This window comes from Lipophrys pholis (genome assembly GCF_963383615.2).
Source record: "Lipophrys pholis genome assembly, chromosome: 4".
NCBI classification, from domain to species: domain Eukaryota; kingdom Metazoa; phylum Chordata; class Actinopteri; order Blenniiformes; family Blenniidae; genus Lipophrys; species Lipophrys pholis.
Genome location: NC_137637.1, coordinates 25,595,604 through 25,619,139, shown reverse-complemented (window position 1 = coordinate 25,619,139; position 23,536 = coordinate 25,595,604). Strand labels below are relative to the sequence as shown.

The 23,536-nt window shown below is 42.5% G+C and overlaps 3 protein-coding genes across 3 annotated transcripts; 2 read left to right on the top strand and 1 right to left on the bottom strand.

Annotated features, from left to right (window-relative positions):
• Nucleotides 1-851: 851 nt before the first annotated feature.
• On the top strand, nucleotides 852-7,409 carry prelid3b (PRELI domain containing 3). The gene is made up of 6 exons (XM_080461247.1): nucleotides 852-991; nucleotides 2,368-2,536; nucleotides 4,267-4,356; nucleotides 5,257-5,327; nucleotides 5,413-5,515; nucleotides 5,952-7,409. Exons 1-6 carry the CDS (start codon nucleotides 960-962, stop codon nucleotides 6,066-6,068), a joined length of 582 nt encoding a protein of 193 aa, XP_080317373.1. The 5' UTR covers nucleotides 852-959; the 3' UTR covers nucleotides 6,069-7,409.
• A 1,333-nt stretch (nucleotides 7,410-8,742) lies between these two features.
• On the top strand, nucleotides 8,743-15,207 carry aurka (aurora kinase A). The gene is made up of 9 exons (XM_080460920.1): nucleotides 8,743-9,155; nucleotides 9,494-9,559; nucleotides 11,768-12,110; nucleotides 12,198-12,234; nucleotides 12,323-12,514; nucleotides 13,212-13,350; nucleotides 13,515-13,663; nucleotides 13,796-13,970; nucleotides 14,072-15,207. The coding sequence occupies exons 2-9, from the start codon at nucleotides 9,497-9,499 to the stop codon at nucleotides 14,252-14,254; spliced, it is 1,281 nt and encodes a 426-aa protein (XP_080317046.1). The 5' UTR covers nucleotides 8,743-9,155; nucleotides 9,494-9,496; the 3' UTR covers nucleotides 14,255-15,207.
• A 706-nt stretch (nucleotides 15,208-15,913) lies between these two features.
• Nucleotides 15,914-20,521, bottom strand: slc32a1 (solute carrier family 32 member 1). The gene is made up of 2 exons (XM_080462267.1): nucleotides 19,596-20,521; nucleotides 15,914-18,446 (listed from the first exon to the last, which is right to left on the bottom strand). Exons 1-2 carry the CDS (start codon nucleotides 19,986-19,988, stop codon nucleotides 17,259-17,261), a joined length of 1,581 nt encoding a protein of 526 aa, XP_080318393.1. The 5' UTR covers nucleotides 19,989-20,521; the 3' UTR covers nucleotides 15,914-17,258.
• Nucleotides 20,522-23,536: the final 3,015 nt, after the last annotated feature.

The following is a 23,536-nucleotide window of genomic DNA, read 5'->3' as shown; positions in this document are numbered from 1 at the left end:
AAAATCATGTCTTTAAAACAATAAAGTATTACTTTTTGTGGCACTTTTTCTTGATAAAATGAAGCAAAACTGTGGTAAGCATACAGGTATAGCTAAAAAAAAAAAAAAAAAGATTATAAGAGAGTTTCCATATACTTTTTATTAAACTGAAACATGTCAAGCATTTTTTAGAAACAAGTCTTTGTCATTTTATTTCATGTCAAAAGTACAGTCTCTGAATATATTTGCACATTTCGTCAAAGCTAATGATTTTAATTTTGTTCTATTCTTTTTACTGGTGGCCACAATTACAACAATCATAATTTTAAAATGGTCGAAACTTTATACAATATTTGCACTAGGCTAGAATAAATAACCGTGTCCAACAAAACGCGTCTCCCCTTCTGTGTGTTTCTTCCTAACGTTTATCTGATCTTGTGTTCTCTGTCCTCTATTAAGCAAAATAAAAATAAATAAACAATTTCAAAAAAAATACTCCCTTAACAAATTCTTCAAATGAATTTGATCTGATTTACAAAGTAAAGAAAAAAGTGCAGTGTTTTGATCAGCTGATGGTGACCGCCAACCTTCATGCGGCAGTTGTGAAACATTAAAGGTTAAATAAATGACAAATTAAAGGCCACAACAACTGAGCGAACACGTTGCGCTTGAGGATTATAGACTTAGATAATCATTCGATGTACAATCAGTTGATGTCCTTCACCAATGTTTAAGTTTCATTAAGTGATGTGTTTCATTCCCGGTCTCTTCTTGGCTTCCTGGTGCAGCAGCACGCGGTAGGGAGACAGGCGGAAGTGCGTCACACACTCATGCACGCTCGCGCCGGTGGGCGGGGACTCCGCGGGGTTTCTTTTAAGCGTGGTGCGGCGGACTGTGACAGTGGGACTGCGGCTGTCAGCAAAGCTTCAACTCGGCTTCAACATCAGCATCAGCATCAGCATCGTTCCGCTCGGTTCACCATGAAGATCTGGACCTCGGAGCACATCTTCAAGTGAGTGAACTCGGTTCGGTTCGGCTCGGCTCGGCTCGGCTCGGTCAAAGAGGGGCTGTCAGCGTCTCCTTCTGAATTCGTACTCGTCGCGTTTAATCCGGTCAGGGACAAAGGAGGGTTCAAACGTTCATCATGGCTTTAAAACAACTAGATTCCTAGGTGTGTGTAGGCGGCACATTCATCCTTTGTAACAGAGAGTAACGTTGTCATTATATAGAATAGCGAATGTACTACAACTGTTATGAATGAATGCGGCGTTTTTTTTTTCTAAATTGCGTAACGCGCCGGCTGAGTTCAGCCCCCCAGCTCGCGCAACCTTTCCCCTACATTCTGCCATAAGTGCCTGCGTCACCAGGCAACGCCGGCGTTACGTCGAGTTCTGCATGGCAGCTAAACGCTGCGACCCGGCGAAATGTACGAGATCTACAGCGGCACATGCAACAAAAATCAAGTTTGCATCCAGCGTGAGTTGATTCTAAAGTGCCTGTGGTTAAATATAACGATATGATAGACTTACTATTTGGCGAGAATTGCCTCTCTTGATGTTTTAACGCCAAACAACGCGCTTTATGCAGCTTACGGCTCTTTACGATTTTCGAATTGTATAGTTTGTATCATCTGGTAATATTAAACTGCAACTGCGAAGTTTACACGCCTTCCAGCAAACGGGGGCGTAACTTACGCCAGCCGTGCAGAAGTCGGCATAACACTAACGCGTTCCCACGTCACCGTGGCAACCATTCAAGAGCCACGCTCTGCTCAGTTACTACCTTTAGAGGAAGCTATTTTAAACCCAAATAAATCAGTAAAATTCACAACAATTTGATTTTAAAAGGCCTCAGATGGGTGAACATAGCATTAGAGATTCTATATTTTCAACCGTCCAATATGTGACCGATTTGAATACATTTTAAGCGAAGATGCCATAGGATATTTAGGGTAAAGTGATCCCTCAAAAAATATATAAAAAAAATTGAATAGCTTCGCATGAAATATCTTCTTATGTAAGAAGTTTGTTTTCACATTATCTAGATTCTGGAAAAAGTGTTCCTTATCACCCTGAGAGCCTACGTGCGAGGTGACTGTGTCTTATATTGATGTAATAAAATATAACAAGAAGCTAAGCACACATACTTGTTGGCTTTGTTGGGGCATTCTCAAGGGAAAGAAACAACTCCTTAAAAACATTTAAAATGTTACTTAAAGTATGCCATTCTCACATTGAGTATTTTATAATAATTTAGGTTGTCATGCAATATCTGGAATCTCACTCGTACAATTGACCAAAACGTAGGTTACTGCTAAATAGGTCAAATGATTTCAGTTGTGCTCTGATGTCATGAAGATTTTTATTGTTTTGTTTTTGACGTTAACAGCCATCCCTGGGAGACGGTGACCAAGGCCGCTATGCAGAAGTACCCCAACCCCATGAACCCCAGTGTGATCGGCGTGGATGTTCTGGACAGAGACGTGGACAGACGGGGACGCCTCCATAGTAAAAGACTGCTCAGCACAGAGTGGTGTCTTCCCTCTATAGTGAAATCTGTAAGTACTGCGCCGTGTGCAGATAACATAAGCTTGCAATACCGTGATGGAAAAATATTTCAAAGTCAGACAGGAAAGCACAAGACTGAGTACCAGTTATAGCCGCGAACTAGTATAATAGCGGTGGGAGGCTAATGCTTTCCATCCAGAGAGCGTGACCTTATCCCATGAGGCTATTTTGGTTCTGCGCGGCAGAGACGGACCTGACTCGAGTACATGGCCATTAGCCCTGGCTCGTGCGGTAGAGGACACGGTCGTAGCGTTTCTCTTATAGCTCACTCGTAACTTGGGCAGCGTATGATGTAACTGTCCGTCTCTATGTCAGTGCGGTCACAACCAGAGGTCACTGGAATGCAGCGCGGTGACATGGTGTGCTCCACTTCTGCAATGCAGCTCTTGAATTTCAAGCTTTTTAACACCCGAAGTCTGGATGTCAATACAGGTAAAGCGGCATGAAGCTGATCTCTCACTTCTCACTCTTTTATCTGCCCGAGTAAATATTGTGGAATCGTCTGGTTTTCTTTCGGACTGACCTTTGCTCAGATTTCGTGGCACGAGGTCAGAGCAGTTGAGGTCGGTGAATAGACGAGGACAGCCTGACACAGACTGTCTTAGTGACTGATAGCTTATTAACACACATGTTAATCTCGGTGTCTCAACCTGCACAGCGTCTGATCCTTCCTGTGTGCGTGTGTGCGATGCAGATGTCTACCTGTGACGCTTATGAACGTATTAATAATTCAGGACTTTTCATGTCCTCATACAATTTGTAGTTGTATTATAATGAGGTTTAACAAAAAAAAATGGTTTGTCTGTTATAAAGTTACAAAAGAAACCGACACAATAATCTGCTTAATATCGTTTTAAGTCCTTGGAAATAAAATATCTAACCATTATTTTACTTTATCAGATCTATGTTAAACAAATAAACAAAGTATAACCTTGAACAAAAACACACATAGTTCACCGAAGCTTTAAAATATATTTTTGAAATGGGTTAAATAGCTATATATAGTAGTAGCAGTTTAGTAAATATCACTGAATATCTGTCAAATGTTATACAATCCTGCCACATTTTATGTAGAACTTTGGTGTGTTGTCTTAACAATATCATGTATAATTTAGATAAATGGACATTATAAAATATACACATATTCACTTGCACTATATTTATGGATACTGCACACATCAACAAATAGGATGTGAATGACATTTTATTTTCCATATTTAAAAGCTCAACACATCAACCAGTTGCAATACATTCTCTACCAAAACCAAAGTTTGTTGTCATCGTTAACACACGTTTGACAAATATTACTAAAGTAGCATTTCTCTCATTACACAGCAAAACTGGAATCATGTATTTTGTGATGATCATTAACTTTTCATTGTTAATTTGGAATAAATGTGTGGGGGCGGACTGACTATGATTTAAAAAAATTTTTTGGACGGTATCAAAGGAAAAAGGAGAAGGTTCAGAATAAGTGTGACATAATTCATGTGTGCTTCTGGCTGCAGCTTCACTGTTTTCCCTGAAAACAGAGTTTATGTAACGAGAGTCGGCTCATGATTTACGCGTGACCGCAGAAGAATGTTTTTGTGATAAAGTAATAGATATGGCTATAAATTAATGCATCAAGACACAAAATGCTCCTCTAACAACTGACTAATTATCATCGATAATTAAAGAGTTATTAGTGATTTAATCTTTTCTCTTTCTTTGTCTTCAGCTCATGGGCATCTCACGGACGTACACGTACGTTCAGGAGCACTCGGTGGTGGATCCCAACAAGAAGAGTTTTGAACTCCAATCCACAAATGTGAGTATTAATCAGAAATTCTCCTTTTATGTCGACATTCTCCAAGGTCAAACATCGACCTAAAGGAGCCAGCTCGAGCTGCACATTTATTCAGGACTATATTATGCGTTACCAGGTAAATATCAAGGCGAGCATCTTTTTTTTTTTTTTTTTTTTAGGTTGACAAAACGCGCACTGTTCTGGATGTTCCTTTTTAATGTTGTGACTCCCAGAGCGAACACGGTGGGAACTATTCTGAGAATGAAGCGCTACTTGTTACACAAGTGCGGAGCTCATATTTCAGTCAAGATTTCACACAATGGTTTTGTGGAGCTTCGCTTCTCACTGTGCCGTGTGATGCAGGACAATGCCCACATCAATACTTCCAAAGATTATTTAATAACAAAATTACTTCAACAAGCCTAAACTGATGATGAACAGGTAGATTTACCTCAAGGGTGATGATCACCGTTTTGATTACCAAAATAAAAGAGGATTTGGGTGGATTTATCGAGCTGCAGAGGTCGTGGGCTGAGTCGTACCGGGTGTAGCGGATGCTTTTGCGTCCTAGTGAGGTGCTACCACAATCACAAATTGGGCTATAAAGTCAGAATTGTGAGTTTTTGTTTTTCAATGTGACAAAACCGGTATGGAGTTTACCCACACACGTATTAGTTAAAAGTAACCATGTAAAGACGCACATTGAGGTTTGATGTTACTGTTTCCAAATGCTCTCCAAAAAGATACACACACACACAAAAAGAAAATACATTCGTTTCCTCCAGTTAAGAGAAGAAAATATTTAGTAACATGTCAGAGATATCACAGTGCAGAAGAACATGTTGATTTAATTAAACCTAAAGATAAGCTCAGTACACGTTTGTCTTTTTGATGATCAATACGTCTGTCCTCCCCCCCCAGATCACTTTCACAAACATGGTGTCTGTGGATGAAAAGTTAACGTACAAACCCCATCCCGAAGATCCAGAGAGGTGAGTTTACACATGGATTTGTTCAGCTTGTGTAAGATAGCGTCACCCAATAGTTATCTTAAACGTCTTCTTTTTTTTTTTTCAGGACAATACTGACTCAGGAGGCTATCATCTCTGTGAAAGGCGTCAGTCTCAGCAGCTACCTGGAGGGAGTAATGGCCAGCACCATCTCTGCTAATGCTGGGAAGGTAAGGGTTTTGGGAAGAAAAGAAAAAAAAAGTTGGCTGGTGTTTGTCACCCATGTTTGACTAACTCACAGTTATTATTGTTTAGCGACTTACTGCTTCATAGGAGGAACTCCAATGATAATATTTTACTTACCAATTCATTTGCCTTCCTTTTCCAAACAAGATATTCTGTAATTTGATCATATTCAAAATTTAGAAGGGACTCGATCAATTTGATGCAATGAAACTCCACTAATCAGTCGTGGGATTTAAGTGATCATACACTTTTTTCTAAATAGTGTTAGATAAACATGATTTCAACATTGAAAATCTGTCTGAAGCCGTATAGAAATATATGAGCAATTACCTGAAAAGGGGACAATAGAAATGTCTCCCGTTTGGTCTGCAGAGCTCTATGTCATGTATTTATTTTATTATTCATCTTTTCCTCGATCAGGGCCGTGAAGCCATGGAGTGGGTAATCAGGCGGCTGAACGCTGAAATCGAGGAGCTGGCAGCCACAGCGTGTGGGACGATGCGCGCCCCCATGGCGGCGGCGGTGGCGGAGAAATGACACCCTCTTCTGTTGATGAGCGGAGTCTGAGCGAGACGACGCCTCACTACGACACTCAGCCTCCTGTTATGCTGCTCTGTTGGTGCTCTGGTTTATATTTTTTGATATTATTTAAGGGTACGACTTTACCATCACTTTTATGTTACTATCTACATTAGATATATCTTTTTTTTTTTTTTAAAGCAGCAGGCTGCAGAGTAAAGGCTTTGTGGTGAGTGTGTGTTCATGACAGGAATGCAGTGACATGAGACCTCGGGCTGGGGAACGGGCGGCACATTGAGTTCGAACACCATTGGGATTCATGTGTTTTTCAAAGCGTGTGGCGGTGTCAAAAAGACATTTTAGCCATTAGACAAACTGGAAACACAAGAAAAGTGCCAAAGCAAACGACTGCCCTTTACCCTGTCCTTCACGAGCAACCTTTGTCCGCTGAATGCCAGCAGGTCTCGTCTGGCATGACTTCTGTTTACAGCAACAGGGTTAAAAAAACAAACAAAAAAAAACTGTAAGATTTATAGATGGGACTGTGACGACTACTTTCGTTGAGATGTGACGGTTGAAAGTGACACTGTTTCCAGGAGGAGGCCATGTGCGTGACAGAGGGTACGTGGGAGCAGGTGGGAGAGCGAGACGTTGGTTCACGGTCAGGTTTATTTGTGTAAGATGGACATCTCGGCTACGTTTTCCTGTGGGACCTCAGTAATAACAACAGACTCTGTACTAGACAACACACACCAGTGTGTTTATGCCATGTATTTTAATTGTGTCAAAAAAAAAAGAAAAAAGATATTTAAGTGAAATGAAGGGATCAAGATGTTTGCCATATGTATGTTTGTTGAAGTTGAAGGCCTTCTCAAATGCTGCATTACCACACCATGGCGGTCAATCTACTTGATGTACAGACATACAAAAGGTTAAAACCCTTACATTGCACTCTGAACCGAGACACCCGTGTCATCCTCTCAGCATGTATTTTGTGTCAATAGGATGAAGCATCGACTCTGAACTTTGACTTCTCCAACAATGTAATGATAAAAAGGCTGCTACACGTGCTGAGTGAGCTGATAATATGTGAATGTGGTCACAGCAGACGTGGTGACGCTTGTGTTTGAGAGGGTCTTCCTTCATCTTGTGGACAGCAATGTGGTGACGGTGAATGCACTAAAATTCTTTATTTTTCTACATGTAACAGGAATATTTATTCAGAAAAGAATGAAGTTTTGTTGACTTGATATGACGAGAAAATGTAAGCTGTGCATTTTGACAGGATGCCTGTTAAAATGATTTATTCTCAATTAATGCAGAATGTGGAAATAAAATATTTTAACTTGTTACACTGGGGATTCGTGCCTGTCATTGTGTGTGTGTGTGTGTGTGTGTGTGTGTGTGTGTGTGTGTGTGTGTGTGTGTGTGTGTGTGTGTGTGTGTGTGTGTGTGTGTGTGTGTGTGAGTCTGGAAGTGTTTGTGGTAGTGGCGGCTGGCGATACATTTCTTAGATGGGGCTCGCCAATATTAATTTAGATACAGTGCGTTTATAAACCACAGTACAACAATCTTGTCGTTTTTTAGATTGAGAGAGGCCCCCAGTGATGAAACATAGTTCTTTTAAATAACTAGTGAATAGAGAGCACTTATTAAGATGACTCTTTTATTAACATACTTGGAAACAAATACAAGCAGATGCTTCATTCGTTTCATTAATTTGCCTGGAAACGGCATTCTGAGAACAACAAACTTCCCTTGTCATGAAATTTTGTAGCCTGCCCTGTTCGTGGAGGAGGTCATTGATGGTGTATTCTAATTTTCTTAGACACTGTGGGTTTTGGGTTTTCATTAGCTATAAGTAATAATAGTCAAAATTAAAAATAAATACCTCAAATATATAATTTTTTTGTGGAGTTAATCTATATGATCACTGAAGTAAATCAATTTTTGAATGGGTATCTAATTGTGGGGAGGCTGTGGCTCAGTTGGTAGAGTGGTCATCGTTCAAGCAGAATATTTAAGGTTTGATTCCCAAGTGTTCTTGAGCAAGACGCTGAACCCCATGTTGCTTCCAGTGGATGGATTGAGTGCCTTGCATGGCAGCCGCCTCCATTGGTGTGTGAATGGGTTAATGTGATTACCAGTGTAAAGCGCTTTGGGGACTGCTCAAGCCGTGGAAAAGCGCTATATAAATGAAATCCATTTACCATTTATTTCATTGAGATGCACCTGTATAAACTTAATAACTCCCATCTCTTCACCCTGGGTCTGTATAGCTTGTTTCATTGCCACCTCCCTAAAACAATGCTTGTGGTATTTGTGAATCTCCTGCCCTCTTTACAAAAAATATCAGTATAGATGGTAACAAGAGGATCCCAAAAATCCCAAACAGACAAAACATTAAAACTCATGATCTGCGCTCCCCCATTACTGTATCACAAGAAAACTGTTTTTATATTTTATTTGAACATTAAGTTCCTCATTCATAACATCCCCAAAATCTCACCCCACAGAATGATATGCAAAACCCTCTGAAGTTGATAACCCCCCCTTCATGATTTAATCAAAGGTTGATAACAGCATTTGTAAACTTAAAAGTTGATAAGACGGATGTTGGGACCGGTTGGGACCAGAGCATGGACCACACTGCCCTCTACTGTTTTGGAGGGTTTCCTTCACTTCCGACGACGTAATGACATGGCGTTGCGATGCGTCGCTTCAGCCAACAGGCACTGAGCATAGAGCATTCCTTCAGCCAATCGGAGGCCGCGGTGCATTTAAAGGTTTAGAACGGAGGGACATTTGAACTGAACTCAGTTGCAACACGTCGACACGGACGGCAGATAATTATCAGATTCTGCTTTTCTTTTTTTTTTTTAAAACACAAAAAACTGCTGCTAAAGCTTCGCCAAGAAGTACCCATCTTTTCGTATTCATGTAGCAGACGGTAAACTCCGGCTCTCGTCAACCGACTGAACTACCGGCCGACGAAGCTACGAGCTCGTCGGGGTAACGTCCCCGGCCCGGGCGCTGCCTTTATCCCGTTTCAGCTCTATTATCCGACCGTGATTCAACTCGGTCATTGTGCAATAATACATCGAGGTAAGCATTTTATTTTCTTTTTACTAACGAGCTGGTATTAAATACCTGCAGCTAGCATTAGCTCTTGTCTTCGATTGAGGAAGTTGCGCACACATTCATTTAGTTATGAGCCATGAAAATCTTAACGACGATAGCATCGGATTATTACACTTTTTAAACGGGCAATTACGTATAGTTTGTTTCTTTAAATCTTGTAAATATGCACGAGACATCTATCGGTGTCGTATAGTGATAAATGAATCCAATGCTACCGTCGGCAAAAAGTACGTGTAGTTTGCATTTCATCATGATTAGTTTGACTATGAACCAATAAAAACCTTCTTTCTCTTTTCCCTCAGGACATGGAGTTCTCTGCCGGGCCCAAGCCGACAAAGGTCGAGAAACATCCCAGGCCTGAAGTGAAGGTAAAAACAGCAGTGAAATTAAAGAAAGATGATACATGGGCATCATGAAAATCAAATTCTAGAGTGGTTATGAGTTTTTAAGCCTGGGGTTTGTGCAAAGTGGTTTTAGGCTTTTGTTTATTTATTGAGCACGTCACATGCAGTCTTTCATAAATCACATAATCTCCAGACACTATTTATTTTCAATCGGTGCTTACCTTTTCAGTCGAGAAAAGACAGACATTATCTTGGAAGATTTTTACACTGAACACTTTTTTTTTTTTTTTTCTCTTGCTCCCATTTCTCAAGAGCTGACCTCAGTCATATTTCTCTTAATTATTTGCAATTTACTCACAATCTGTGTTAGTCCGCACTTCTCCTTTGCTGAGATAATCCATCCACCTCACAGGTGGGGCACATCAAGATGTTGATTAGAGGACTGCTGCACAGGTGTGTCTCAGGCTGGCCATTGGCAGTGCGGCTGCTCCATACGGGCAGGAACTGGCACACGCCGTCGTATATCCTGATCTACAGCGTCTCAAGAATGATCCATGGGTGACATGTCCAGCGAGTATGCTGGCCATGCACAAACTGGGATGTTTTCAGCTTCCAGGAATCGTGGGCAGACCCTTGCTACGTGGGGCTGTACGTTCTCATGCTGCAACATGAGATGATGGTCGTGGATGGGTGGTACAGCAATGAGCTTGTTGCCGTATCTCCGTGCTTTTAAAATGCACATGTGTAAATTGCTCACTTGCTTGACCATACCATAACCCCACTGCCACCATAGGCCACTCCAGTCCCAACACTGACATCAGCAAACCGCTCATCCACACAACTTCATACACGCCATCGGCCCTGTACAGTGAAAACCAGGATTCATCCGTCTGCAGAACGGCTCTCCAAAGTGCCAGGCGCCATTGCATGCCAGCACTTGCCTAGTCAAATCCGTTACGACGACAAAGTGCAGTCAGGCGGAGACGCCTGATGAGGACGGCGAGCATTGCAGATGAGCTTCCTTCAGCACGAAAAACCCTTTGTGCTACACACAAATGTATGAATGATTTGAGAATTTCTGACAGTTTGTGCAAACATTCCTTGGTTATGCAAACCGATCGTTGCAGCAGCTGTCTGGGTGGCTGGTCTCGGACCATCTTGGAGGTGAAGATGCTGGACGTAGAGGTCCTGGGCTGGTGTGGTTCCACATGGTCTGCTGTTGTGAGGCCGGTTGGATGCAGTGCCAAAGTCTCCGGGCAACAGATCTGGCGGACAGTTCTGCGGTTATCATGCCAACTGCACACTCCCCCAAAACTGGCAACATTCGTGGAAATGTGCGGTGTGATAAAACTGCACATTTTAGAGTGTCCTTTTTATTGAGACCCGCCTGAGACATACCTACCAACACTCCTGCTGTCTTATCAACTTCTTGATGCGCCCCACCTTTAAGGTGGCTGGATTATCTCTGCAAAGGAGAAGTGCTGACTTGCACACGTTTGTAAACTATTGCTTGAGAGAAATGGGCCTTTTGTGTGGCGTTCAGTTTGTAAAAACTACTTTTGGGAGCGATGTCGGACACATTACCTTTTTAGACGGAGGTTTAATATCTGGAGCACACAAGCTTTCACAAAATACTAATATACATTTCCCCCTACATTTTTTTCATTGTTATTCATTGTAAAGAAGATTTGTTTGAGTCTTTATTGTAATTTTGTTTTAAATAACATGACACTGGAAACATTTGGTATATTAATAAATTAGTCACTTTTTACACACTATACTGTCTATGAATATACTAATCCTTACTTATTTTAAACTACACGCATATACAAGTGGAGAAAATTATTGGCTTTTGTCTTATGAACAAAGATTGTTGGCCATATCAGAAGGACTGACCATTTGAGGTGCTTTAAGGGTCGTCTTAGATTAGAGTTCAAGCAAAGATGGCAACGTTGTTCCACATTGAATTGGCATATTTGACTTGTAATGCTGAAAATGTAAAACTATATCATAACGTACAGAGGAAATGCACATGAGCTAAACCCAGATGTGGTTACAGTATTAAAAACATGGCTTTACACGATCTGATACTATAAATGTATCCTATATTAAAGAATAAAAAAACTGCACTATGTACTGCTGTGCCAATTTAGATAACGTACCGTATCTTTTCAGTTGTTCCTAAATTGTGTCTGGAAGATGTGCATCATTGTGATTCTTCTCCAACTGCAGTCGAGCGAGGGGCCAAAACGAGTTCCTGTGTCGCAGCAATCGCGACTGGTTCCCAAGACGGTAGCCACGCCAAGTGAACACCAGCGGGTGCTTGGCATGTCGAATGGACCTCGGCGCATTCAGCGGCCCGTCAGCCAACAGAAACCAGTGTTGCGCGTCTCCGCGATCTCCAGGTCCAAGCACACGTCGAATCAGAATGTGAACCCGGCCACTCAGAATGTAACTCCTGCACCACTGCCCAAACCCGCTTCCCAGCTGACCCAACCAAAGACGCGCGTGGCCACGGAGGGCGTGGAGTCGACCAAACCACCGTCGGAATCGGCGAAACAAGAGAAGCCACAGAGTGAGTACAAGACTGAACTGCATGCAGGAATTCAATACCGATTGTCTGTACACGCCTCAATAAATCCTTTGAATTGCTTTTTACTAGACAAAGCAGCCAAGAGTGATCAAGGTTCTGCATCAAGGTAGGTGTTGGTGTGTTTAACACTCTGTGGTAATGTGCTGACGCACCCCACGCTTCATCTGTGACTATGCGCCGTTATTCTCCCACAGTAAACGATGGAACCTCGAGAATTTTGACATTGGACGTCCCTTGGGAAAAGGCAAGTTCGGCAACGTCTACCTGGCCAGGGAGCGACAGACCAAGTTCATCTTGGCCCTGAAGGTGCTCTTCAAGAAGCAGCTGGAGAAGGCTGGCGTGGAGCACCAGCTGAGGAGAGAGGTGGAGATCCAGTCTCACCTCAGGTGATGTGCTTTACAAACTAAAATCTACAGGAGATTTAGGAGACTTGTTATTGCTTGGTTGAATCACTGACTAAACAAAACCAAGTCATTATGATTTCCAGTAAAGGGTAGGATTTTTTATTTTATTCATTTTTTATGTTCATTATCTTGCATCAGCTGATGAGGGACAAACCCTGCTCAACACAGTAAATGTAAATGAACTTTGAACACATTAAGTTCAACTACTCTTCATGAGTTCTCATTTCAGTGTTAGTGAAACCTAAAAAAAAAAAAATGTTATATTTGAGTTTGAACCTGAAGAATGAGGTCTTTCTTACTGTGGTGCATTTTCAAGGTGAAGCAAGTAACCTTGTACAACCTGCCTTGTCTAACAAATATTACATACAGACATGCATCAAAATCCAGTCCAATGTTTATTTGTGAAGCCGCCACCACATGTAGGACTTGTTGAATCGTCACATACCTGAAACTGAGCTGATAGATGGAGTGAGTATCTCGCTTAATTTAAGAGAAAAGCCGAACACTTCAGAAATGCAGGATTTAGTAACCAAGAAGCGACTTCATGTCACCTCAGCGTTTGGAGCTCTCTACGGAGATGCTCAGCCTTACAAAATAAGTTGGTTTTATTTTACTTTTTTGAAGCATTCCGGTGAATGTGTGATGAGCTTTTCTCTAAAACGTCCTGTCCGTCCTTCAGGCATCCCAATATCCTGCGCCTCTATGGCTACTTCCACGATGCCTCTCGTGTCTATCTCATTCTGGAGTTTGCGCCTCGAGGAGAGCTTTTCAGTGAACTGCAGCGCTGTGGAAGTTTCCCCGAGGACAGAAGTGCCACGGTAAGTCATGAGCTTTTTAAAAAAAAAAAAAAAAAAACCTGTACAAGTGTATTGAATGGATGACATCCGGTGATCAGACACACAGAATGCTTGAAGGTTAAACAAGACTGTGACAGACTGTTGATTACTGCATTTCTGATTGGTAATGCTTTGTGTGACACTAGTACATAATGGAGCTCGCAGATGCCCTCAACTATTGTCACACCAAGAAGGTGATCCACCGGGACATCAAACCAGAGAACCTTTTGCTGGGCGCTAATGGAGAGCTAAAGATTGCAGATTTTGGTTGGTCTGTCCACACGCCTTCTTCCAGGTAAACATTGGTCTTTCCAGGTCTTCTCATGTTTAATGTTGGTCTGCCTGGGATTTTTGCACATCGCTGACTTAAACAGAGACGATGAGCGACTCTTTTGATTCATCGTTGTTGATTTCTTTGCCGGTTCAGGAGATCCACTTTGTGTGGGACGCTGGATTATTTGCCTCCAGAAATGATCGAGGGCAAAACTCACGATGAAAAGGTGGACCTGTGGAGCCTTGGCGTGTTGTGCTACGAGTTCCTGGTTGGAAAGCCGCCCTTTGAAGCAAAAACGCACGAGGAGACCTACCGCAGGATTTCAAGGGTACAGAAATGATCCGGCGCTGCCTGTTTTTACTTTACTGACCTGTAACGCCTCTTCTCAACAACATTATTGGTCTTGCACCGTCTGTTTCTGTCACCCAGGTGGAGTACACCTACCCTGTTCAGGCCAACATCGGTGCTGGAGCAAAAGACTTGATTGCCAAACTGTTGAAACACAATCCCATGCACAGACTCCCCATCGAGGGGGTCCTCACACACCCGTGGGTGGCCGAGCGTTCCACCAAGAAACCTACAACTCTGAACAATGAAGAGCGCAGCCAGTAATTGTTCCTGAGGAAAATGTGGATTACATGAGCAGCAGCAGTTTCACGTTCTCTCTGCTGTCCTGCCTACAACTGTCTTAATATGTCTTCTCGGGCTGGAATTGTATCTTAAATGTTATGAGTCAAACAAAAATAAAGCAGATTTTGCATAATTTCAGTCGCTATATTTATAAACGAAGCAGTGTGTTGCTGAATCTGCCAACTGGCTTACTTTGGACATGCAACCTGAACGAATGAGCCTCATTTGCCTTCATGTAATTTGACTGCATCTGGAGTTCTTGTGCCACTGGAGCTCCTGGCGTCGTTATTCGTTGCTTCCCTGTATCACTTTGGAAACTATTGTAGCAGCAGTTTGAAGTGATGCCACACTATGATGTACATCCATCAGTGGGAATCTCCTTTCGCATACATTTGACTCGTGTTTTAAGCTTCTGGAAGTCGAGGTGCTGACAAGTGTCTGATCTTGGCGCCTTTCAGTGCAGAGAGATGAAGACGAGGTCATGAAACCAGTGACTAGTGTGTTCATCTCCACCGCCTGGGAGGAAGCTGTCCGCCACATTACAGCGTTTATCAGAGGCTTCCTCCAGAATCTGAAGTTGGAAAAGATAGACTTACCTGCCAGAAGGCCTCAGTGTGGAATCAGCTTGGATGTTGATCATGAACTCAACTGAGGCCCGTGCCTAATCCCACAGATGCATGTTCCTTTCAAGTGATCCAATGTAGAATGGAAATAATCAGGTTTTCCGTTGGTATAATGTTTAGTGTTGTTACCAGAGAAATATAGCTACTAAACTCAATTTCCTCACTTTTTGTGTTTGGTTTGTTTTTCTTCAAGTTAAATTCTGAAAATGTTTCTGTCGTGTTCTGACTGAATGTGTTTCTTTCAAAAGGAAGAACGTTTATCCAATAAAACCTTGAAACAAGCTTTGTTGTCAGGATCAATATGGAATTCCGAACAAAGTTTCAGAGAGTATTTCTTGAGTATTTCACTTTCCGTGAGAAAATACCTTGTAAAAAGAATATAAATCTTCCAATTCAGTTAGAACTACTACACGTTGGCGTGCTTTTCACTTCCCAGTCCGCTAGGTGGCACTCTCGAAGTGATAATGCGGCCTGACATGGAGGTAAAGACTGGAGCAGAATCTCATGAGTCGGTTTAGATCTCAACCGCATGTATGACTTCATATGTGTCGATTTAGTCTCGTGCATTTCTCCCATTGCGCTGCACTAAATACTAAAAACTCCCAGGCGGTGTGCAGGGGACACACACACACCAGTCATTTGGGAGTTATTTTTGCCTGAATGCAGCCTTTTTAGAAATTGACAATTTTAAGAAATTGTGCGGCGTTTACGAGGTAAGAAAATTCTTACGTATTTTGTTACTAAAAAAAAAAATCTTAAGAAAAAAGGAAAACTGCAGACGTTCAACACAATGTGTGCAGGTCTGCCATGAGGCCTGACGCATGCCCGCAAGCAGAAAATCTGTCCAGAAATCTGTGGAAAATATCTACACACACACACGCACACACGCACACACGCGCCGTGATTCCTCTGCCGCCACAGGCCTGTCTGCAGTCTTTTTACGGTGCTTCGAGATCAATGAACCTCAATTTATTTATTTATTTTTCGGTAGGAAATACAATAAATAGGACTGCAACTGCCCATCATTTTCTGTCTTTTATTATAGAGAAAAAAAAATACATGTTCTGACCGTTTTTCGTTTTACATAAAACCACACACATTTTTACAATAGAATTTCACTTATTTCTTTATTCTTTAATATTAATTTCACGATATATGATAACGACTTTGAGATATACATTCCATCTTTTTGAAACCACAATAACACACTACACATACGGTTTTATAACATTTCCACAGGACCCATTGGATTGCACAGAATGAAAAATGTCTGTATGCACATTTTCCTCCTTAATGATCTTTCTTTTTTTTCAAATTTTCAGACACCGATTTTTTGTGTTGTTTTTTTTTTTGTTTTTTTTTCTTTAGACAGTACTCGTTTTAAGTTAATTCAAAAACAGGCCATGTGTGTTTGAAATAAGTGTGCAGTATTGTTTCATTTTGAGGTCCACGTCTAGCTGGACTTTGGGCCACGGTGGTCCGGGCGTCAGGGTGAATAGTGTCACTGCCGAATAAGACCTAAATGAAATGTTGAATATCAAGGAAACAATATTCCAAGAAAATTATCAACACATTGACACGTGGAATAACAGAAATTAAGTTGTTTTTTTTAATTACCACTTCCCAGTTTAATCATGTCTGTGTGTCTGAAATATACATTCAATGCATAGTTTGTATAGCTGCTGTGTATCGTCGTTTGAGCATTTCCAGTAGTTTTAAGAAGATGTGAAAATGTTTATTTTCTTTTTTTTTCTTCTTTTTAGAGTAATTCTGTAAGTTTCCACTGGTTTTTGTCTGTTTTGTTTGCCCTCGGGCTTTTTTTTTTTTCTGGGTTCATCGCCACATTCACAGCCTGTTCTACCTATAAAGAAGGTGGCAACTTTCTAAATGTTTAATTTTCCTTAGGCGTATCTTAATCATCGTTATGTCACATTACATCTGTCCATTACTAACTCGAGCGTTACATGAAGTGAAGTCTCAAGTGGGGAAGCACCACGAGAGCAACGACAAAGGCAGACTGCCCCTTTTTGCAATTTTAGTTTAAGGTCAAATATTGTAAACGTTCACTCCACTGGAAAATATGTATATGTACTTTTCGGCGCATATTTATACAACATGTATTGTCCATTTAGTGTGTCGTGAATGCGTTAAATTCCCTCACCGTCACCGACTTTATGCGTGCGTGTGTTTGTGTGTAAATTGACGCAAATGAGTGCGTGTGCTCTGTGCGCGCTTTTACGCATGGATCAAGCAGAAAGGAGCTGCGCTCGCCGGGAAGTTGTGTGTTTTCATTTTTTTTTCTCTCTCTTTTTAAACTAAACTGGGATTTGCAGTTAACATCTAGTTCCAGCAATGGCTTGCATCTATTCTTCTACGTTGTTATGGAAAGCCTCTATGAGCCCCTCCATCGAGTGGATAAAACCAGATATGCTGCATATACCTCCTATTACGAAGATAGCGACATCAAAGAAGACTTGGTGCCATAGCAGCTTTCTCCATAAAAGCTTGAGGTGGAAGAGACTGGGAAGCAGAAAGCAGAGGCCTGCGCCCGTCAGGCTGCCGGTGAGACCCATGAGGAGGGCGAAATGTGGCACATAGATGGCCATGAGCAAGGTGAACACAACAAGGCTACAGCGGAGAGTGAGTCCCCAGGATTTTAGACGTCCATCTCCTCCGTAGCAATCTGGGAAGATCGTGCGTTCTCCGTCGTTGAAAAAGCATTTCTCTAACACCTCGACGGCAGCGAAAAACGGCAGCGGATACGACAGCAAAGCTTTGGCCACGAGGAAGAGGTTGACGACGGCTCGGATCGTTGAGGGCAGGTTGTCTGTGATGACCTCCTTGGTATCGTCAGCCCAGGTCAAATAGGCCACAAGCGCGAAGAGGCCCTTGAGGATGCAGGCAGCAATGTGAGTCCAGTTCATCATGCAGTGGAACTCGCTGGGTTTCTGCATGTTCCCCTCCAGAGACGGCAGGAAGATCTGCGAGGTGTAGCTGAACACGATAATCCCAATAGAGATGGGGAACTTCTTGACATCGATGTAAAACTTCACCTTGTCCCAGGCCCAGTCCCTGGCTCTGGAGAGGCAGTAGGCAATCACCAGGACGTTTATGACAAAATGGGCCATTGTGCACAGCAAGCTGAACTTGGAGACGGCTTTCAGGTTCTTGAGGAAGGCGCAGGGGAGGAGAGCGGCGGTGGCGATGATGGCCCAAGACTTCTGTGAAATTGGCATGTTGGGGAAGCTGTTGTACATGAGATTACCGCTGACAACCACGTACAGGATGCAAGTCATCACTAACTCTATGATCTGGGCTACATTCACAATATGGCCTCCTAAAGCCGGGAATCTGGGCATGCAGCAGGCGTTGGCAATATCCACATAGGAGTCCCTCACACGGACGAGCTGCCCGTCCTCGTCCTCCTCGTACAGGCAGGAGATTAAGATTTTCCCCGTGTAACAGCACACCACGGCGGCGAAAATAATGAGAAAGAGTCCAAGGTATCCTCCGTGCAGGATTGCGTAGGGCAACCCGAGAACAAACATTCCCTACAAACACAGGAAAAGAGCACATGGTGAATGCAGTCTGACTTAAAAGGTTGGTAATATGTAATATGATATTAATCATGATCACATAATAACAAGCATAATAATATAAATAGTCTTTTTTTATTTGCGTAACCAAGTCCTGTTTGTATGTGGGCTTTGAGTTTTACGCGGAGTGACTCGTCAATGGATGTCACTCCCTTTTCACTATGTGGGTTTTCCACTTCGCTTTGAGCGCATCCGCCCGCCTCTTGCGTCATCGCCAGTTATAGGAGACACAATCTGACGTCACGGTGACCACAGCCCCCGATTAGGTATAAGAGGCAGCGTCTGGGGATTTTTGTCGCATAGCCTTCAAACCACAGGGTCCACTCTGACAAATCCACACTATTCAAAAGGGACGATGGTGACTAAAATCTCAAAATTCACAATTATTATAGAAAAACAGCTGCGCACTTGATTCCCAGTGGACTAACGGATATCTATTGTACTCTAAGAATCTATAAAAGCTCTTTGCACTTTATAGTATGACGAGTAAAAGTCAGCGTGTCCAGACAGCTTAACCCATTTCCCTACATTGCTTTCACAATTAAATTAAGTGTATGGAACTTTTACACAGCACAAAAACAATTTATATCTATATTTATATTTATTTTCATGTTTCCCCTTGAATGTGCCTAAAGGTTGTTAGATTTGTGCATTTATTCACTGTCACATGGAGTATTTATGTGAGTATTTGTCAGGGACGCACATCGGTGATGCTGGACATCACCGCAGACAAAGAATTTGTGTTGAGGGGGAGGAGGGGTATTCAACTACCTCCTTTTTTCAGCACACCGTGACGCCTCAGCGCGTTTAAAATCTGATAAGAAATCGTGAGAAGCATTACAAGTTTTCTGCTTGTTTGTTTTATGAAGACACCTTGTTCGATGAGAATGAATTTTTCACCCGACCTTGTGCATAAAGCAGCATAGCAGGATTGTTTCAAAAGGACAAAGCCCAAATATCTTTCTTTGCAGGTATTTTAGAGATTCTCTCAGGCAGTCTCAGAATGCTTGTTTATCTCATATTTCACAGTTGCTTCGCAGACGACTTCAGCCAATTAGAATAGAGCGGCGGAGCCGCCTATGTATCCGTGAAGCGCGTCTTTACCTGGATTGCATTCGTGACGTTCCAGCCCGCCTCCCAGGCGGTGATTTTTGGTCTCACTTCACTCAACTCGTCCGGCAGACCTCCGTCCTTTGAGGTGGAGTGCGGCGGACCGGTACCGTCCCTCTGGTAGTGGCTGTCCCCATCCAGCGTGCCTCCGTCTCCGCTTCCCTCTCCACCCATCTCATCCGATGTCATAATGTCCATCTGCATGCCTTGCCGGTGGTCGTAGTCCAGGTCATCGCAGGCGGCGAAGCCCAGACCCTCTTCGTCTGTGGCGGCCTGGAAGCCCATCCTGGCGAACATCCCACTCACCTTTGCCTGGGATTTGTTGGACACAGCATTGGCTGCATTTGTCAGTTTATTCGAAAGCTTACCTCTGATTAGCGTCGCCATTTTTGCTCCTGTCTTGACTCTCAACTGTCTGCAGTCTTAATTAGTGTTTCTTCTCTTCCACTCAGTAAAAACGAAGCTACTTTGGATTGCAGCGCTGGACTCTCTGCATCAGATTAAGCCACGGGGGAGAAGCGCAAGTTTTGTTTTAAGACACCGTCGGTTTTCAGTTGCTATCTCCACTTCTTGTTCACTGTACGCCTGCTGCTTTTGATTATCCCCAGGTTCATGTCACCTTCAGACGTCTCTGTCCCGTTTCTGCATCTTGGCACTGCGCTCTGATGCTCGACGAGTAGCGCACCTACTCTCTGAGGCGGTCCAGCGGTGTGCGCAAAAGCCTTACGCACGACGAAAAAGCGAGCCACAGGTTTCTGCTTGGCCCCTGATATCGCTTTCTTTTAGGTTATAAGGTGGCAGGAAGCTTTTCCAGGAGTTGCTTGTCGGTGTTCAGGTGCCTTTACTGATGCCAATGCGGTACCGAGCAGCCCGGGGGGGAGGCAGGGAGGAGACACGTGTCCTCATCAGCCTGCCAATGCAAAGCACGTCTCCAGCCCTCCCAGTGCCCCACCAGGAGAAAACGGGAGAGATTTGCTGCATTTCTAGGGGAGGTGCTTGAAGTACCCCCACCATCCATTCCCCAACCCATAATCTATAATACCTCACCCTCACATCCAATGACATTCCGGGGGCCTCAAATCTTGCATAACTTTACGCTTATAAAAGGAGGCAGAAATTCCACAAAACCAAGCTCTTTGGACCAGATTTATATAACACGAAGAAGTAGGATCTGTTAAATAAATGTTACGCCAAGGAGACGAAGACACGGAGTCTGAAAATAGTAACCAAAAATTGTTTCTGGGATTACGAGGATCCGGTTTAAAAAACCGCGCTGCTTGCGGTGATGTTCAGGGAAAATGTTTTCGCGCATTTTGCCTTTTGCTAATTTATGGTAAGACTGAAAACTTGAGACCGCAAGTGTTTAATGCGCATCTGGGAAAAAAAAAATGTAGCACAGGCGTTAATTTCTGCATAAAGTGAAATAGACTGTTGGTGGATTTATTCTCGAGCCTCTGTTGCCAGACAAGTCTCTATTCAGGGTGCTTATTCATTCATGACGTTGACTGTGTCTGTTGGACGTGATGTGACAGTCTGACCCAAAGGCGAAAATTAATTTACTTCAAAATTTGTTGTGTAAAATATAAGATTGTTTAGAAAGAAAGTAAAGCTGACAGTGAATGTGTGTTATCATGCGTGATATTACAATATCATCCGTCTGGAGCTGGAATGCGCATTGCATCTATTCATATATATCTTTTTTTTGGTCGATTTTTATTCTCTTTATTCAGCTAAACAAACAATACAGTAAGTGAAACATCCTCACGAAATGGCTTGCTGAAGATCGTCTTACAATTTGGAGCTTTAGTCATATTTTTATTTGCTCACACATCTTTTAAAAAGGCTAAAAGCATTTAATGCAGTCTCCATTTTGTGTTATTAATGTAGCTTTAAGTGGGTTCACCACAAAGGCCCAAACTGCTGTAAACAGTTTGTTGACACTGGCTTGTCACTACTACTTTGTGTCTTCCATGTTCAGCGTTTCCTCGGGCTGCAGTATCAAAGTTCATCTGTGCGATACAAAGCCGCGGCCTGGCTCGGTACACTGACACAGTCTGATGCTGTAACATCGTCTGCTGCTGGAGCCATTCAGACTGTTTGCTTTGAACATGAGAGTGAAAAATAATACGGCCTATTAGCGGTTGTGAGTCTGGTTCCTTCAGTCGTCTGTAACCCGATGAGACGAGCAGCATAGCAGCAGAGGAGAGACTGTAAACAGAAACGAATAAAAAGATCTGTATTATTATTATTAATATTATTAATATTATTATTATTATTATTATTATTATTATTATTATTATTATTATTATTATTATTATTATTTATTATTATTATTATGGTCATTACATTTAAGGCCTTTCATATATATATATATATATATATATATATATATATATAGCGTCCACAACTAAAAACATTACCGAGAAAATGTCAGTCAGTCCTTCAGTTCCATCAAAGTTGTGTGCTTAAATATTGAAAAACTTTAATTCCAATTGCAAACACGAGCATGAAAGCTGTCAGAAAACGTTTATGCGTCATGATCTTGATTTTCTAAAGAATTTAACCGTACAGGAACACATCTGAAACAATCAGTCTGCATCACAGTGATCTGGATCTGGCTGTCAGGCTCGGATAAGCGCGCAGGCCTGGCTCCATATCAGGCCTGTGCATCGCCATTTAAAGCTCCAGCTCCGTTTTAAAAAAAATGCCCTTCAAGAGGCACCAAAAAAAAAAAAAAAAAAAAAAATACCCGCTTCAATGATTTCTCTGTGCACATTTTCTGAAACTTTAAGATGTGGTTGCAAAATGGCTCATCTCCCAGTCTTTAATGAAAGACTTAATGGCACTGGCTGTTATCAACGGGCTGCAGCCCTGCTCTGATCTGTGCTGTCTAATGGACTGTGCTGCAAGGTGAAAAGAGCAGCCATGACACCAGCATAATAATAATAATAATAATAATAATAATAATAATAATAATAATAATAATAATAATAATAATAATAATAATATTTTTTCTATTCTTTTCTGAAATTCTGAAAACTTTTGAATGTTCCTTAGAGGTGATCGGACCAACGTGCGACTAATTTCACAGACTTGGTCCTCGATCTGCCAGCGCTGTGTGGTTATCCTGGGTCTGCAGCGAGGAGGAAAGGGATTTTCCCCTCCTGTTTATCACCCATCCCATGAGTCATCAGTAGGTCAGGTCCCCGGGGGATCCGCATCTCTGTCGATCCAGATATGACCAATCAAAGCTCCTTATCGTATATTGTCAGTGCTCGCGCTGCTTTTGTGTTTGTGACCCGCGAGTCTGGTGTCCAACTCGGTGCACCTCTCCTTTGTTTTTTATTTTTTGGGGTGATGAAAATACAAATGATGAAAAAAAAAAAAAAAAGGTATTGTGAGATCAGTTGGTCCCTGGATTCATCTCCTTCACTGTGCCCACTACTTGCACCCCCCCCCCCCTCCTCCCACCCACCTCCCTCTTCCTCTCAGTATTTCACCCCCCCGGCTCTCCTTTTTCGCATTACACACATGGGTGAGCTGGCACAAGGTTCTCCGCCTTCGCGTACACCCCCCCCCCCCCCCTCCCAAACCCCCCCCCACCTCCACATCGCTCCCTCCGTCAGAACCAACCCAACCCCCAATCTTTTTCCTCGATTCACAAAATAATTTTTCATAGCAGGGAGTATCTTCCTCTGGAAAGAGCAGTCGACTTTCAAAAACAGCACTGGATAAACCCCAGAAAAGAACAGAACGATATAGAAGCATATGCTGTGGTGTCCACCACTAACACGACTGCTTTCTGTATAATTTACAGTCCATACCTCAGCTTATGTTCCTAAAAAGTTCTTTGTCTAGATATAGCTGAAGTAATATCGCGGAGGCACGCGAGAGAGAAAATGCTGAATAGCTTTTACGCACGACCTAAACTGAGC

Excerpts from the sequence above, each read along its gene's own strand:
- aurka (XM_080460920.1), top strand. The coding sequence starts at position 9,497 with ATGGAGTTCTCTGCCGGGCCCAAGCCGACAAAGGTCGAGAAACATCCC. Across the intron at positions 12,111-12,197 it reads GAAACAAGAGAAGCCACAGA|ACAAAGCAGCCAAGAGTGAT; the intron begins GTGAGTACAAGA and ends GCTTTTTACTAG. Across the intron at positions 13,664-13,795 it reads GTCCACACGCCTTCTTCCAG|GAGATCCACTTTGTGTGGGA; the intron begins GTAAACATTGGT and ends TTGCCGGTTCAG.
- prelid3b (XM_080461247.1), top strand. The coding sequence starts at position 960 with ATGAAGATCTGGACCTCGGAGCACATCTTCAA. Across the intron at positions 992-2,367 it reads ACCTCGGAGCACATCTTCAA|CCATCCCTGGGAGACGGTGA; the intron begins GTGAGTGAACTC and ends TGACGTTAACAG. Across the intron at positions 2,537-4,266 it reads TTCCCTCTATAGTGAAATCT|CTCATGGGCATCTCACGGAC; the intron begins GTAAGTACTGCG and ends CTTTGTCTTCAG.
- slc32a1 (XM_080462267.1), bottom strand. The coding sequence starts at position 19,988 with ATGGCGACGCTAATCAGAGGTAAGCTTTCGAATAAACTGACAAATGCA. Across the intron at positions 18,447-19,595 it reads ACGTCACGAATGCAATCCAG|GGAATGTTTGTTCTCGGGTT; the intron begins GTAAAGACGCGC and ends CTGTGTTTGTAG.